Below are 16,728 nucleotides of genomic sequence, written 5' to 3' on the forward strand. Positions count from 1 at the left end.
TCACATGGTTATCGTGACACCATTATTTTCGAAACTCTGCGTTTTCAAAATGTTTTCCATCCACACGAAAACGAAACGCCGACGTTGAATAATTCCGTCAGTTTGAAGAGCGTTTTTGAAAAGCTCCGTTTTCGTGACGGATTGGTATTGACGACACGCCTAATCGTAGAAATAAAGCTACGTCTTCAAATTTCTCCGCCGTAGTGTGGACTGTGCTAGCTCATTCATTAGTTCGTTCGTTCATCCATTTATTCATTGTGGTAAAGTTTCCCTTATTAAACAGATTAAGTTATGCGAAGCATGCAACGCACCTCTTTTAATAGGATCTTTTCACATGACATCCATGCTCCTGGTCAAAGGGTCTGGATTAAAATACCCAATTAAACATGCTTTGCCTGATAATTGTTTCTGGAAACATTGGTGCTTTAGCGTCTCCGTTTTCCTATAATATCGATGTTTGAGGCTCAGCTAAATTATCGGTAATGAGAACTTTGGGTAAGGTTTAGGTCCGCATTTTTTTTTGACAGGGATGTTGTTAGGTTTTCTGCTTTCCTTCCCCCCTCACCCCGCATCACGTTTTTTGTCCACACTACACCGGACACCAGCAATTATCGGTCATTTTGGATTTGTGTTTGAGGAAAACTTAGACAGGGAAATCACATGATTATCGTCACACTATCGTTTTCGAAAAGCTCCGTTTTCAAAATGTTTTCCGTCTACACGAATACGAAAAGCTGGCGGTTTCAAATTTCTCTCGTTTGAAGAGCGTTTTCAAAAAGCTCCGTTTTCGTGACGTATTAGTGTAGAATACGAGTAGTCCCTCTTTCACTTAGTTCGTCGTGCGTGACGTGAAAGGAAATCGTGAGAAAAAAATGGCCGCGCGAACTCCCTGCGAACTCCTTTCGCGCGCGTCCCGCCCCCAGGATTTCACGCGGCCACTTTTTTTCGCGGTTTATTTACGTCTTGCTCGACGGACTAAGCGAAAGAGGGACTACTCGTAGTCTAGATTAGGGTGGACGGTAGAACTAACCGCATAAATAAAGCTGCGATTTAAAATAATTCCGGAGTGTGCCTCATACAGTAAATGTCAAATATAATGTAAATGAAGTGTATGTTGCTTGCCACAATTTATACAATCTATGTCAGTTAATTGACTCTCAGGAATTAAAGACACATAATCCAGCAAGTCATCTTTGGTCCCATTCTTTTGTACTCTTTCTACAAAATTAAGTGACCTATTTTCAGCACAACTGACAAAGTGACATGGCGCTGAAAACGTTTACCCTATCTACAGCTATCACACATCAAGAAATAACTCTTATAATTGCTGTTAGCGCGAAGGACGAATGACGCTTGGTAATTTTTTTTAACATCCTGGGCTGCCACGCCTAGCTGGAAGCCTTGTATTGGTATCAGTCCTTGTTGCTGGCAACCTCTTCTTGGTACCAGTCCTACACTGTTATAAACAGTTCTCAATAAATCCCCGTATCTCATCAATAATTACAGTTCTCTGAGAGGGTTTTTCAATTCCACACTAAAAGTTCTCTATCGGCTCGTGCTCAGTACTGTCGATTGAGAGATATTCTATAGACTATGAATCATTAGAGCAGTTTTCAAATGATGTTTTAGAGACGAGAAAGAAAGAAAAATCAGTGCTTGCAGTATGTTATATACCCGCTTAAAACAAAGATTCCTCTTCAGCCAACCATAATCAATCGTTACTTTGTAAACGCGTTTTTCCCGCGCTTAACACGGATTCCATATTTCCAGCGTACGCCACCAGTTTGCGAGTCTTCCCGCCATTACGTGCCACCACTTCTTCGTTTGCCTACGCTTGTTCCTGGCCCATACTTCCCACTTTTGCACCAGTTAGACGTCTTCCTGTGCTTGCCATTGGTTACAAGTTGTGATCAGTTTATCTCCTTACTTGTGGCTGCAGGTATTGATCAGTTTGCGACAGTTGATACAGAATTAAACTGCTATAAACGAGCGAAATAGAGGCATACCTGTCGAAGTTAATCACCTTTTTCGTAAGGAAAAAAACTACAGCCTAACTAATCAGTTATAAGACAATTCTCGTAAGAACAATTGAATTGCCCTTTTCAAACCTGAATTTTCAGTACAGATCTTTGTGCAGTTTGTGCCATTTTTCAATGTGTCTGCTCGGTGATTCAATCATTGACTTCCACTGCTCCTGCCCAGAATCAAACGAATCAAATCCAAGAATAACCGTTCCCAATCCCCCACCGCCAACGTTGATCTCGGAATGATTGACAATCTTGAGCACTACGGTAGTAAGAGATATCTGGTCAGCGGACACATTGAAGTTGAACTTTTCATTGAACACCGGATTGAGGCTGCGTCTTTTGACACGTGTGTTGGCTTTGGATAAGCGGACGCCATCACAGTACAGGGCGAGCTTAACGTAAGGGTCTGCAGAAGGAAAAGCATTCAAAGTTAAGTTGGCTCTCACTTATTGCACAACCATACCAACTTTTCCTATGAACATTGGCACTGGATTGTAAAATGGAGAAAGTCTGCAATTCGTTATCGATCGTTATGTGACTTGTATTTTTCACCATTTATTGATTGGGGAGTTATAAGTTATCTTATTCTACATGTAGTTTTACTTTTATTTTTATTCTGTTTTTGCTTTTTGAAATCAATGCCTTCGTAGGTGCCCGCAGTAACTTACCTGTGCGGTCAGCCGTTGCCTTTGGTAAGCCGCGAATCTTCGTGACTGTTACAATGAGTCGGCCGCTGATTGGTCGAAAGCATAAAGAAACACAAAGCTCTCCAAGGTCGTCTGCCTCCATCTTGAAATTTAAGAGAATAAAGATGTGGGTTTGTGAGATTAATATCAAATCTAAGAAATGATTTCCGACGAAAAATTTTGAGAAAAAAAAAAAAAAAAAAAAACACGTAAAGAATCTGAAGGACAATTTACCGGGTTTGTCAAAGGTCGCAGGCGCGAAATTCAATAATTTTCGTATTTTACAAAGTGGTTTTAACTTACTTTAAGCGCAATCTCTGTTTTTCTGTAAAGATCTACGAACGAGAGGCAACAGGCAATTAACAGAAAAAGCTGACTACGGTAAAACAAGACGGAACACAAGGAAACCGACTCGTCCCCAGTTTTTGCACGGCCGAATTTCTTCGGCTGGCAGTCTTAGTGTGAATGTCACCGATAAATCATCCCCTTATTGAACAAAACTTAAATTGAAACGGACGAAGATAAGTTTTGACAATAATTTGATAAACAAAGCGTAACTGAAATGGCCACAAGACAGTTTCTTCCTAATAGTTCGCATACCCAAAAGGATAGAGAAGCATTGAGAGGTAAGCCTCTGCCCTTCCCTCGACCGTCCTTTCTCAACATTTTGAGCCTTGCATTCTCAGACCCTTGCTGCAGTGTGATCTAGTCAACTTACCCCGTAGGGATGCGGAGGTGCAAGATACAGCCATTTGGTGATTGAGAACGAGGCTCTGTTTTCCATCAACTTCAACTCTGACAAGGGGAAAAGGATCTCTCCTATGACGTCATCACCATAACGGTCTTTCAATTTGTCGTGAAAATTCACCACCCTGAACTTAAGCTCGTATTCTTTGATTCTGTCTTTTGAGAAACCTGAGATGACAAATGTCTCGTTAAAAATAGGGTCTGGTGTTCCTTCGATGATCTTGGTGCGTTGCCAACAGTATTGCTGCGGGAGCAGGGATATCTTCACCAAAGGGTTGATACCTTCCTTATTGTCAGCTATGGGAAGATCGACCGCTTTTATGATGTTCACTTGCAGTTCTGTCTTAGCGACATTGTAGTGAAGCGCGAAACGAATCTTTCCAAGTTTACCATCTGTATTGTCAGGCGAAGGTGTTCTGTCTTCACCTATGAAGCCAACTTCATTTAAGTTTATCTCCCTTGAATTGCTTTCTGGTAAATCTAATCTCTTCTTTTCAGGCGTCGCTGGAATATTAGCGCCAGAATTTGCTTTCTTTCTTTTCGCAGGGCTGTTTTCATCCCCAGAAACGCCAGAATCCTTGTCTTGTGTAAAACTTTTCTCTTCTCTGTCGACCTCCTCTTCAGTCTTATCCAAATTATCCTCAAGTGACGCATGCGTACTAGAGTTAGAGTCTTCAACATCCGGGGCACTCACTGGAGATTTCTCACGTGACCTGCTATCTGTCTCTTCCCCGGATAGGGAGCTTTCGTCAATGTAGGTTTTTGCATTACCATTCACAACATCGTTAGAATAGCTACATAAACGATGATAGTAGTATTTTGTCGGAGGAGGACAACCATAACTACGATTCTTCGTCTCTTGAACGTTCAAAGAAACGGTTTTAGGGAAGGACGAATCCACGACTTTGTCTCCCATAACAACTTGAATCTTTTCCGATGCTTCCTTCACCGCCTTTTCTCGTGAACGTTTACCCGTTAAATTCTTGTACGCGCTGACTCCCAGAATTATAAACAGGTAGCCGAGAGCGAGGCCAATGAGAATTGGCAAAACCAGGATGCCAAAGAGACATAACAAACCCGTGTTGTTAGAGGCAAAACGCGTCATAAAATTACCTGATTGTGGCTTACTGCGAGGATCAAAATCTAAAAAAAAAAAGAGAGAGCAGAAAAGTTTGTGCGTTAAATATACAATAAATATTGGGATTCCCTCAACAATATTTAAATGTCGGTAACCTATATTATATTTCATATTTACAAAGTGTAAAGAGGTTTTTGAAGTTTTTACAGTTTTTGCAAGCTGCTATATATATCGTGATCGGTCAGTTCAACACGAAAATAAGCGATATAATCGCACAATAAAATGGCTATTTTATTCCTACTGAGATTATAAATCAAAATATAGTTTATACCCACATTTACCAACCGACGCAACCGAATTTGCAATTCCCGGACCAATTATTTGAAGAGGGCTCGTAAAAAAAAAATCAAAGCGACTGCGAGAAAATTCAAAGGACCTAAAATGACGGATGAAAAGATGACATTGAAACGGTTAACTTAATTCAGTAATGAAATATCTTACCGCGTGTTTTTCTGTTATTGTTTTCTGCTCTGGCCGATTTATAATATCGCTGTGAGCTCGACAGAAGAGGTGCCATGATATTTTCTGGAGTACACACAAGACCAGTCGAGATCAACACGCAGTTTAGCCTCGCACATTGCCACTATATCGCATATAATTTTAGCCTTTGCGTATAAATTCACTTCTCTCTTATCAATTCATGATCGAATCTCACTCGCATTTTCATAAGACCAATTTTCAGCGGGATGCTTCACAATTTTACACAATTTACGTTGTCGCATTGTGAATAATCATTTACATTTGCATATGAAAAGATCAACGTGTCTATTTTTGTTAGTTTTTTCGGCCGAGGCAATTGTTTTACAGTTTGCACAGGTGGAATGCGGTCACTCATTGCTACAATAACACGATAGCCAATACAAACACTTGTGAAACTGTATAAGTATGTTCACATCAGACCAGGAGATACATGTCAAATGAAATTTTCTACCCTTTTCATTGGAAAATATATTCGAAAGTAAATTGTTAAAATTAATGCTCTGAGCATGCATGCAGGAGAGTTCAATTGCTGTTGCCAAGTTAACAACATACATTAGCTTCGGAAGCTGTCAGATATAAAGGAAAAAAAACAGCCCGAACTAACACAAATTTCTGTCTCAACTTTTAATTTCACCTTCTGGGAAGACCTTTAAAAACACTCTCCTCCCATGTCCTCCGACTAGTATTGGAAAGAATGATAGAAATTAAGTGTGTGCCAGGATGGCTTCGTAAGTCATATTTCCTCAACGTGTATTTTTAACCGTTCTTTCGATAACAAAATATTATTCTTAACTCTTTCCGCCACTAAAGCGTTATTTCTATTAGCGCCATCTACCATTCGCTAACTTCATAAAATCCACTTTGGCGCCAAAATCGAGTAACTCACTATGATTGGTCAGTATGTAGTGAAATGTTTTGGCAGTGGCAGACAGACTTGCTACACTGCTTCAAATCGAGACTGCTACAGCTGATTTCGAGAGCTCAGTCAGACAAAATTATTTTCTCCGCTTAATATTTCATCTTTGAACTATGCCGCATTTGGGCTCAAATTCATTTGGAAAGCATTCATTCCGTACTTCAACCATCAAAACTATGACAACGCTTGTATGAAAAAAAGGTCTTAGAGTATTTTCAATAACTGTTTGTTGAGAGTCAAAGATTGGCGTCGGCTTCATAAATTAAGGAAACTTTCCTCTATAAACTTAACTGCAGCACTTCATATAGTATAATTAATAATTCCCGCACAAAACGAACAAAGGCCAAGCAACAAAACGATTAGAGATCAGTAATACATTACTTTAGTGTCTATTTGAATTGTTACTCAAAGTCTCAAGTAAATATCTGTTTATGACTTCAGAACTATCACAAACCATCTCCTGAAAGCTGGTTTTCAGCGTATCAAGAGAGGAAAGTAAAGAATTAAAATTATAATTCATTGCTGGTTTAACGCCATATTTCTTTGTTTAGAACTAAATTAGTCGCCGCTGCAATGGTTCTGCAAAACTCTCTGCAAAACAATTATCGCTAACTAAATCAAGCGTTCTAGAATTAGCTTTAGCTTGCTAAATCAAGCGTTTCTTACCCTTAAAAGTAGGTAGCGTCATGCTTGGGGAATCTAGAGATTGCCGCCATTTCATCATGGCGTCCAAACAAAGGAATCGATCCTCTTCCACAAGAAGTGACGTCATCATGGCCACCGGCAGTGATCTGCGGGTCCTGTCGCTTTCATCTCAAGCGCAGGAACGTAGCATGTTACAAATATGTTATAAAAGTGCACTGAAATGCGCCAATACGATGTGGAGGGTGTTTCCAAGATTTACAAAGCGAATAGAAACCGGTGCTACATGAACTAACCTAAAAAGCTTTAATAACACAGGCTTTACATATTACACGTTGAGAGAGTTGAGAGCAACCGCACTGAGACACATACAAATGCCTTTAGACTTAATATACAGTCCAAGTTAGTCACTATCATAAACCGTACGGAAAACTCTGCGCCTAGGGTCCAATTTCCTCGCGGTGTTAAACATGATCTTCTTTGGCTCTCATATTTAAAAACGCATGAAGCGTGCTACCGAAAAAAAAGCAAACTTCAAATCACCACTTAAACAATTAAACAGAGACAGGTGGATCTATTTATTTCATTTACACTTGCTTGTGATGAAAGATCACACGATTTCTGTCTCTAGAATTTCAATTATCTTCGGAAGAGACACTAGCAAAATCGGGGACAAGCGTCTCTGTACCAGAGAAGACTGAGTGAGCAAGATACTTTTTGGTGCTCCTTTGGCGCGGAAACGATGGAAATGAAAGCAAAGTTTATGACGTCACTGTTGCCATAACTACTCTGAAGTGCCTTTCTCACGCCACGCGCGACACGTGACTGCTGGGGTGAAGTTCAAGTGGAAGATGCTGGAGGAGGACGGCGGAAATTTTAACGGGGTGTTCCCTTTGGATTATGGAAATACTGTCAAATGGAACTAAACAATACGCTTTGAGTAAGTATTGCTTAAATCTTTTACTTCGTAAAATGTTATGAAAGCTATAGGGGTACATAGTTCGACCTAGAACAACGTTATATTCATTGTAAAATTTGCATCCCATACTGAAAGAATTTGTCTGTGCAAATGCTGCTTGAACTTTTGTTCCACCTTGGTTGGACAGTTAAGTTCCTTTATGTAAGTTTAATCATTTCTAACTTAGCTTTGCATGAAAGGTTCTGCAAGCTTTCTGCTACAAAACAGAATAACCTGCAATGGAAAATTTCACATTTTCTTCAGGGTACGAGAGTTGTACGGTTACAGCAATACATATGTTTACCTTTCGAGTAACTATTTTCTGAGACTAAACAATTTGGAGATATGGTGCTAAGCGACAGATTTGCTTGCAGATGTTTAATGTGAAAAGCATGTTAGAAACAGAACAACAGAAATACTATTATTTTCTTTGTACATTTGAGCTTTTGCAGCTACGCCCTGCATGGGATGGTGTTTCCCAAAAGGGCGGCATTACGTACAGAACTGAATTGGTTTACCTTAGATTTCTTAGGCTTTATTTACAACTATAAGCATTCGGTTATATATGACTTTTGACCATTTTTATTCACCTCTTTCATGCTGTAGCTCAAACAATTTGCAATTACTTGATTTACGAAATAAAAGATTTCGTCCTGACAATTTTTGTGCCGTTCTGATACGGCAGGTGGAGTGACAGGTGGCAACCAGCCGAGTTATGTTTCGGGTATAACAATCAGATGGCTTTTATTTTAAACTATCATCTAATTAGCAAATTTCAATATGATCAGGAAAACACTTTTAGATAATTGCTAATTGCTGATCAAAAATATTTAAAACATTATATAGCCTGAAATGAATTGATTTTAAGCTCAGGGTAAATATACCCGGGAACTAATATTTATTTTGAACCCTCTAATATGTAATTGTTACATGATTGCTGCTGCTCTGTGAAACATAGAGTTTAAATATTATTACAGAACCATTCTAATGCTTTTAAATATAAAGTTAAAATATAAGACTTGAGGAAACCTGTATTTCCAAACTCGGTCCATTTTGCTTCCGTACAATCACGTTATGTTGTATTCAATCAGCTGTGGTTTGTAACATGATATTAAAAACGTTATTCTATACTTAATAATATCATCTAAATATAGGCAAAACAAAGACAAAATGGAATGCGATTATTGGAGTGATTTATTTTAAAATTGAATGTTTCCTCTAATAAAGTATTTCACCGAACTTTTTTTTTTACAGATCTCTCGGACCAGTCCCCTGACGAAGCTGACGTCATAGCACAGGAAAACTCGACTGACGTCACAGCGTTTCTTTTTCCCGCCATTGGCGCTGTGCTTATGCTCATGTTTGGTGGGTTATTGTTTTCAAGCGGAACATCCTTCAGTAAATCTAAAGCAATGTCCGACCACAGGTTCAAACGAAAATTTGAACAGCAGTATGGACGAAGGACAATACGTTTTCATAACATACCAGACAAGATTGCGAAAGAGCCGTCGTCTGTTCTACAACAAGAAAATAATGACGTTGTTGATGCTGTGATGAAAGAATATCAAGATTTACCGCAGTACCAACCGCTCAGTGGATTAGCTGGCAATATGGCTGGATTACGCAGGCAAACATGCGCAGTAAATCTTATTCGACCAGAAGTGACAGAGAGGGGAGTAAGTCCGATCCATTTGACGGCAAGAGAATACACTTCGGATTACGACAATCCGTCGTATAAAGATAAGGACAGTGAGGCGGAACATGAAGATGATGTAAACAAGAAAAGCTCGCTTACTATTACGCTTCAAAACAAGGATATTGTCGTTGAAGATGATTTTACGCAACGAAATAGCGCTACATCTAGTGGCATTGGTACAAACTCACCAGACAGCTACGAAATTGATAGTTTAGAAGAATTTCCTGCTAGTAACAACGATTCTCTCGACCTTGCTGAAGCAGAGTTTCCTGGGTTACGAGGCGGAGCTCCTTTAAATGACGGCACTCGCCTGTCTGTACATGCTTATGACCGTGGGGTGTACGGTGGGGGGCGATTAAGTGTGCTGGAGATGGAGAGAGCGCCTAGCTCCATGTGTTTAAGGGGTTGTAGCTGTCCCATGCATAGAACAGAGGGTGGGAGAATGGACACCAAACGGAAGGATGCTCGAACTAGCGATGAGCGACTCACTTGGGGTGATATTGCACTAAATGTAAACGGTAATTTGACCTTGGAGAACGAAAGTGACGTTAGCAAAGCGTGTGGTAATATGTTAAGGCTCGCTACTCCATCAGCAGAAATATCAGGTCCGCTGACTGCAGACAACATGCGAGAGATGGATCAAAGTCCGTTACGGCGAATGGATTTGGAGAAGTGGCTTCACGATGTGGAGAAGTCCCGCAAAACAGGCGAGGTAGTTTACGGTGAAACGTTAGAATTCCCAGATGCGAAAACAGACAAGCGTCGCAGAGATTACTTGACCACACAAAAGAAAGAGTTTGTGCCTAGTCGAAGGAAAATGCGAGCACCACTTCAAGAAAGTTTACAGCTGTTGAAAAAGTTGCAGCTTGTTGCAGACAATGATTTGGTTCCAGCGCAGAATCCAGTCCACCTCGGCGGTCGCGCAAGCTGCTTGGACACTGTGAGAGCACCAAGCTCGCTATGCCTTTGTGGAGGCCAATGCAGCGTGCATGGTCAGAATGAGATAACCTCTGACCAGTGTAGTGCGCCAGTGAATGTAATTGAAGATGACACTGAAACTGATGAGAGTACTGAAGTTGCGAAAGGCAGCCATCAGCTTAATTCAACAAGAACAGAACGTATCACAAAAGGCGGAAGACAGAGTACTTTGAATCTTCTTCGCGCGTCAAGTGGAATGTGTATTCATGGCCCTACATGCACGGTTCATTGCCACAAAATGGGAAATGCTGAGTCATCGATACCAGAATCTAGGATTGAGAGTGGGAGAAGTCAAGTGCTTACTCAAAAGCAAGATACACATTCCGAATTAAAAGAATTGAGAGGAGCCAGCGTGTTTGGTGAATCGCAAGTTTCACTCACTTACAACACATTGAATAATCAAGGAATTGGCGATTGCGCACAAGAAGAAAGCGTCTCTATGACAACGGAGTGCAGTGAAAATGAACAGCGTGGAGCGAGCTCCTTTGGAAATTCACGCTCATCAAAAACTCAAGAGATCAATGATCTAAACACTAGAGGTGCTAGCAGTTTTGCAGAACAGCCTCTGAAACAGTTGCATGCTAACTACAGTCATGAAATGAACAGTATCCAATCATCTTTGGGCGAAATTAGGGGCGCCAGTGGTTTCGCATCGCTGGATGAAAGTATTGCGGGCACATCGAGTGTAACGTTAAGTTTTGCAGTGGAATCTGACGTCGAAGGTTTGAGCACTGATAACTCTTTGATGGAGAGAAAAAGGGCTATAAGTGTAGAGACATCTGTTGAAAGCGGCAGAGCCCCTGATCGAAAGCGTGGCTCCAAAAACACAGCCAAAGCACCTGTGAGCCCCACAGAGAAACAGAACTATCATACGACCACGTGGAAAACTGAAGACAAGGAAAACCTTGTTGAACCAAAAAACAACTTGTTCATTAGTCGCGACAAAGGTTGTAAAATTGGAACAATTGCTCGTGCAGAAAAGATGGATTTTAGCGATGAACAAAAGCAACACTTCAAACCGTTTGACGAGCGCATTCTTAAAGTGGGTAAAGACACAACAATGATGTGTACACTGTTAAATGCACTTCGGCGAAATGGAAAACAACAACGAAAAGACACTGAAACTTCCAAGCACAATGTTATTCATCGTATTGACGAAGAAAACGTTACGAATGGCAAGGAAACTTCAGTCGGGAGTCTTAAATTTTCAGTTTTGTATAAGGGAGCTGATTCTGGGACGCCTTTGCTTTACGTCACTGTTCTAGGTCTCGAAGGTGTGACAACTGAAACAGTTACGACAGACAGTACGGTTTATATAAAAGTTTGTTTATCTCCTAAATTCACAACATGGAGACGAACAAGAGCTCTGAATGTTTCAGAGAAGCTGGAGTTTAAAGATCATTTTATTATATCAGGGGTGAAGCCAGTTGACTTGGAGGGAGCTATCCTTCGATTTGTCGTTGTTTGTGTCGGAGAAGATGAAAAAGTCATTGGTCAACTTGACGTGCCTCTTGACGAGCTCAAGTCGCGTGACAAGTTTAAAAGGACTTGCGCGCTTCATGTACCTTATTGCGCAAGGAATGATGGGATTACTGAACTTGAATAATGAATGAGTAACTTTGAAAAAGAGGCTCCATTAGGGGGTGGGGGTGGGGTGGTCTGAGTATCCCACATTCGGTTAATTTTTGACTTAAATATCCCGTACCATGAGTTCAAGTAGCAAAAACTAAGGATTCGTTACTCGATATCCTGTTTTATCTGGTCTAGATCTCCCGTTAATAATTTCCCCCAAATATCCTGTATCCTGTTAATTTTTTACCTATTAACCCGTATCCCGAAAAAACTCTAATAGGGCTTCAAAAACAGTAAACCGTTCGAGCTGTACGTTAAATTAAGCATGATTTTCACCTTTATAGCAAAGTAATAAAACTTGATATGACAAACAATATTACGTACTTAGTGTGCCTTTTAAAAGAATTCATTTAATATCTTCAGTTTGCGTCAAATGGAATTAGTGTAGACGTTCTTTGTATTGTGCACTTACAGAATTTTCACACCACATCAGCAAAAAGTTGTATACCTTTCAATAAGGAATTAATTAAGACAGGACTAATTGAGTTTGCTAAATTGAAACTTGAATTTATTTACTACAAATCAGAAATTTTGAAAGTAAATAACGAACACTGCCTTCTGTATGCTTTTACCGAGCTTCTCTTTACGCCATCGCGGAAAAAATAAGATTGAGCGATGCGTTTGTTGTTTTAAATGAACTGCGAGAAAGGTGTCTTCGTTTGATCAATTGAGCCACGAGAAATGTTCGCTCATTTACTTTTGGCCTGAATTTCTTTGTTGCTTAGAAGAATACATCATTCCCACGACAACAACAATGACATAACCGCCTATTATCTGTTTCTTACTTTAAAAGAGGCACTTTACCGGCAGGTGCTTTGCGACGATAATTGCTATTTCTCTTGGAATGTTTTCTAAACCCGAAAATAAATTAACAAAGCAATTCACTGCAAGACGTCGAAACTCGATGAAAAAGCAAACTCAAGGATTACAAACCAACTTTAAAATGAGCGGGAGTGAAGTTTTATTTACACGACATCGACCTTTTAAAACTCGATCAAAATTTTATGATGAGAATACAGAAGGAAAGGGTGTTGAAAAGACAGATTGGGACCAAAACATAATTTGACATTGATTGAATGATAGTTTAATTTACGTAAAGAGAAATACGATTTATTCCGGGATGAAATATCTATTGCTCTGTGACGCAAAGTGTCACGAATCGAGTGGGCTTGTTTTGCATAACAACCACTGTACTGTCACTGTTGAAGCAAACAAGCAGAGCTTTACGCACGGATGAATGTACGATGTGAATGACAGACAGACACAAAAGGCTTTATAATTAGCTTTATTTAAATTCAAAACTCCTTCAGCATATCAAAATCCTCGACCCCGCGAAAAGTCCAGGTCAGAAGAGTTGTCGACACGTCTTCATTTCTCAAGTTCCCGTTTGGCGGCTCAATCTTCCGCGACAGATCAACGTTTTTCAGCGCGAAAAACGAAACATGACTTAGAAAGTTCAAATGACGGTAGGCACTCTAAAACAATGGCTTTTTAAACTTTCGCGTTTTTTAAAGTCTTGGGTTACCCTTGTTCAAAGTTTTAAACTAATCACTATTCGTCATTGTGTTTTCAGGACTCGAGTGTTCTTGGCGTGATTCTTGGCTCAGTGCTTGGTTTTCTGGCCGGCGCAATAGTGGTGTGTGTTGGATATTTCGTTTACGCCAGACGATCCAAGACATACAATCCACAGTCGCGCGATGTGCGCGCGAAAATTGATTATTACTCGGCGAGTAGTCCTGAAGGTGCTTTTCTCGTCGCGCAAACACGACCAGTTCAAGTACAGCCAAATGTGTACACGTTGGCCAAGTCCTCGGCGGAATCATACCCGGAAATTACCGAGCTAGATGATGGTGAACAACAGAGAATTCGAATAACCAGGCCGTATCAAACTGGCGCTATTACCACAATCGACGAAGACGGCGAGGATGTCCAAGACGGTAGCGAAAGGCCGCAAAGTCTTGAGAGCGAGGCCATGACCGGTGGCCACAAACCCAAGCTAACAAAGCGAATGAGTTTGCCTACTACCTTAAAATCAGATGGATTAGTTCACCCAAACCCAGAGGAATTCTTTAGAAAGAAAAGTTCGACCGACGAGGAGGAATGCCGGCTTGAGTTCTCGTGTTTTTACGACACGGCAAGTCGTGAACTACACATCACTGTAATTCAAGTTGTTGGGATTTCTACACCAGACGAGAGTTTCCTCCGCCCGCCAAACTGCAGTGTGAAAATGCGCATCTTGCCCGAGATGTTGTCCTGGCAGTGGACGAGGAAAATTTCTCGAACAACAAGCCCCGCTTTCAACGAAACCTTTATTGTGCCTGGTTTTGTTCACAATAAGCTGCGAGAATGTACCGTACACTTTGTGGTGTTGGATTTTGATCATGTACAAGACAATGTTTATGTGATTGGAGAAGTTTTCATGCCGTTATCTGAACTAAGAGCGAACAGGCTGGAGAAAATTATCAAAAGGGTGAACCCACTTTCCTTCTAAAAATGTTTAATAACAATTCTGTCCTAATTCCGCAACAGAGTGGAGTTTTCAGAACAAGGCCAATATGCTAAATAAACACACATAAGGCAAACAGGAAAAAATTCCTTTAAATTTCATAGCTCATTAGCAATTTAAAATGCGTGCGAGGCAAATCAAAGTCGTTGAAATAATCTCAACGTTGTATTTATTTACGAAACAAGACTTAAAAATTTAATGTTAGCAATGTAACAGTTACAATTTGGACAAAGTTTCTCTTTATTTCATGTGTTACATTCTTTCAAGGGGTTTTTATAATATCTGAATAAGAATTTGCTGTGTAAATATTATTTAGATCTTCACCTGGTTTAGTCAAGCGAAACTTCTATGTTGTAGTTTTGTCACGCATTTCATCATCCAACTATCTGCTGTTAAAAAGTGAGAATTTTGCCTTAACATTTCTTGAAAACTTTGTTTTCCACAATACACGGGTACAATCCTTTGCAAAGAAATATTTGTATCTTTCTAACTTGCATATATTATTATATATTGTGGCTCACAATTTGGGTTTTGTTAATTAGCTGACAGCAAATAAAAGTCAAATAAAACAAAAGTAATTGCAACGAGTTGTCTTGTTTGATTTTATGGAATTATAATCCCGTTTTTAATCTTCCAGATACAATAATTATTGCGGTAACGAAAAGACGTGGGCAGAGATGGAAACATCGTCATAAATTATTCAATAATTTGTAATGAGCCTGAGTGCCAGTCCTCGAGAATTGAAATTTTTATCGTGGCTTTTTAGTGGTCAAAACTAACGTTTTCAATCCCAGTGTCATTGTGTCACTTCTTCCGAAATTTGTTTACGAACGGGTTATAATATTCTGCACAAATTATTGAGAAATTCCCGTCTCGAAAGAAGTCAAAGCCAGTTTCTCTCTTTGTTTACACTACACTCTTAAACCAGAATACGGTAAGGACACTTTTGGTGTGACCTTACCGGCTAGATTGTTTCAACCCTTCATTTACATAAGCCACAAGATTGTTCCAAAAACTTTCGTGAAGTATCAGTGCAGTGATTGTAGTGACCTCCAACATATAATATGATTTGATTTGGTATCACTACATACAGAAGACAAAGAGTTGAAAAAAAAAAATTATAAAAAAAGTCTTTAGTAAGACTAATAATCACAAGCTTTTTAGGGTAGCAACGGTATTACAACTCTCTTCTATTTTTATCACAGCTTCCCTAATGCCCCTATGAGACCAACAGTCCGTCGCTTACTACCCACGAAATTAAAAAATAAGCCACAAACGCTAGCAGCTACATTGTAGGTAAAGTCTGCATGCGAGCCAAGTGGCCCATCAGGCCGGAGCTTATCCCGGTTTCCGTAGCATGAAGCGACTAGGAGTATTTCTACTCCCCCCTGGATGGGATGCTAGTCCATCGCAGGGTTACCCCCAGCATTAACTTCGCCGGTACCCATTTATACACCTGGGTGGAGAGAGGCACTGTGAGAGTAAAGTGTCTTGCCCAAGAACACAACACAATGTCCCCGGCCAGGGCTCGAACCCGGACCGCTCGATCCGGAGACGAGCGCACTAACCATGAGGCCACCGCGCCTCCTCTACATTGTAGAGACCTTGTCAATCATGTGCGAGCTGAATTTCACATCCTGTTATGCGGAAAAAAAACGCATAGGAAAGCTTACATTTACCAGAAAACTCTAAGAATGTGCAAATTTATCCGGGATACTTTCATTGAAATGTTTCTCCTCTGTTGGACAAAGCATGACTTCCGCTCGAAGATTGACGGGCTAATTTTTTCGCACTAACCTTTTTAATTTATTGCCTGTTATTTCGACCTCTGACTTTTAAAGCATTTCTAGCCTATCAATTTATACGTGTAGAGCTCTTCATTTCACGGCGAAAATATTGATTCGTGAACAAACTGGACCAAAATTCTACGACCCCAATCAGTTATGCAATGGGTATGAAAATTGAACTGTCGCTTTATCCCGCAGCTGTCGACTTTTAATTTGACATTACTTCCCGCCTGAATAATTGAATATTAAATATACGTCTACTTATGAAATATGAGTTGATATTCTTTTCCCGTGAAGCCGCCGTTATGTGGGTGGTCACGCGATCCCTCCGTAACAAACGAAATCAGAGTTCGTAATTCGTTATAGAAGATTGGCAAAGTTAACTGAGGTTAAAAACTCATTCTCAATACTTAAAGTCACTAGCCTTCTCCCATTCGTTTTCTTTATAAGGAATGTACTAAAGGCTTTGTTCAAACTGATTGGAACGCGGTACGTTTTCAGACGGTCAAAGTCACTTCCGGTGGCTTTAAGCGTG

The 16,728-nt window shown here is 40.2% G+C and overlaps 2 protein-coding genes and 1 pseudogene across 3 annotated transcripts; 2 read left to right on the forward strand and 1 right to left on the reverse strand.

Moving 5' to 3' along the window:
- Nucleotides 1-6,692, reverse strand: LOC145463115 (synaptotagmin-1-like). 2 transcript variants are annotated; one of them, XM_081446839.1, is made up of 4 exons: nt 6,661-6,692; nt 3,432-4,603; nt 2,696-2,816; nt 1-2,433 (listed from the first exon to the last, which is right to left on the reverse strand). In XM_081446839.1, exons 1-4 carry the CDS (start codon nt 6,680-6,682, stop codon nt 2,117-2,119), a joined length of 1,632 nt encoding a protein of 543 aa, XP_081302965.1. In that variant the 5' UTR covers nt 6,683-6,692; the 3' UTR covers nt 1-2,116. The 2 variants fall into 2 exon arrangements, with proteins under 2 accessions (XP_081302965.1, XP_081302956.1); XM_081446830.1 differs by lacking the exon at nt 6,661-6,692 and adding an exon at nt 5,040-5,318.
- A 1,962-nt stretch (nt 6,693-8,654) lies between these two features.
- Nucleotides 8,655-12,378, forward strand: LOC145484746 (uncharacterized; annotated as a pseudogene).
- Nucleotides 12,379-12,557: 179 nt separating this feature from the next.
- LOC145463164 (synaptotagmin-7-like) lies at nt 12,558-16,608 on the forward strand. Its single transcript, XM_081446889.1, has 2 exons — nt 12,558-13,366; nt 13,474-16,608. The coding sequence occupies exons 1-2, from the start codon at nt 13,361-13,363 to the stop codon at nt 14,389-14,391; spliced, it is 924 nt and encodes a 307-aa protein (XP_081303015.1). The 5' UTR covers nt 12,558-13,360; the 3' UTR covers nt 14,392-16,608.
- The last annotated feature ends 120 nt before the right edge of the window (nt 16,609-16,728 follow it).

This window comes from Orbicella franksi, chromosome 1 (assembly GCF_964199315.1).
Source record: "Orbicella franksi chromosome 1, jaOrbFran1.1, whole genome shotgun sequence".
NCBI classification, from domain to species: domain Eukaryota; kingdom Metazoa; phylum Cnidaria; class Anthozoa; order Scleractinia; family Merulinidae; genus Orbicella; species Orbicella franksi.

Bases quoted from the DNA above. Each gene is read 5' to 3' on its own strand.
- LOC145463115 (XM_081446830.1), bottom strand. From the start codon at position 5,115: ATGGCACCTCTTCTGTCGAGCTCACAGCGATATTATAAATCGGCCAGA. The intron at 4,604-5,039 runs GTAAGATATTTC...TTTTTTTTTTAG, and splicing joins CAATAACAGAAAAACACGCG to ATTTTGATCCTCGCAGTAAG. The intron at 2,434-2,695 runs GTAAGTTACTGC...TTCCTTCTGCAG, and splicing joins GGCAACGGCTGACCGCACAG to ACCCTTACGTTAAGCTCGCC.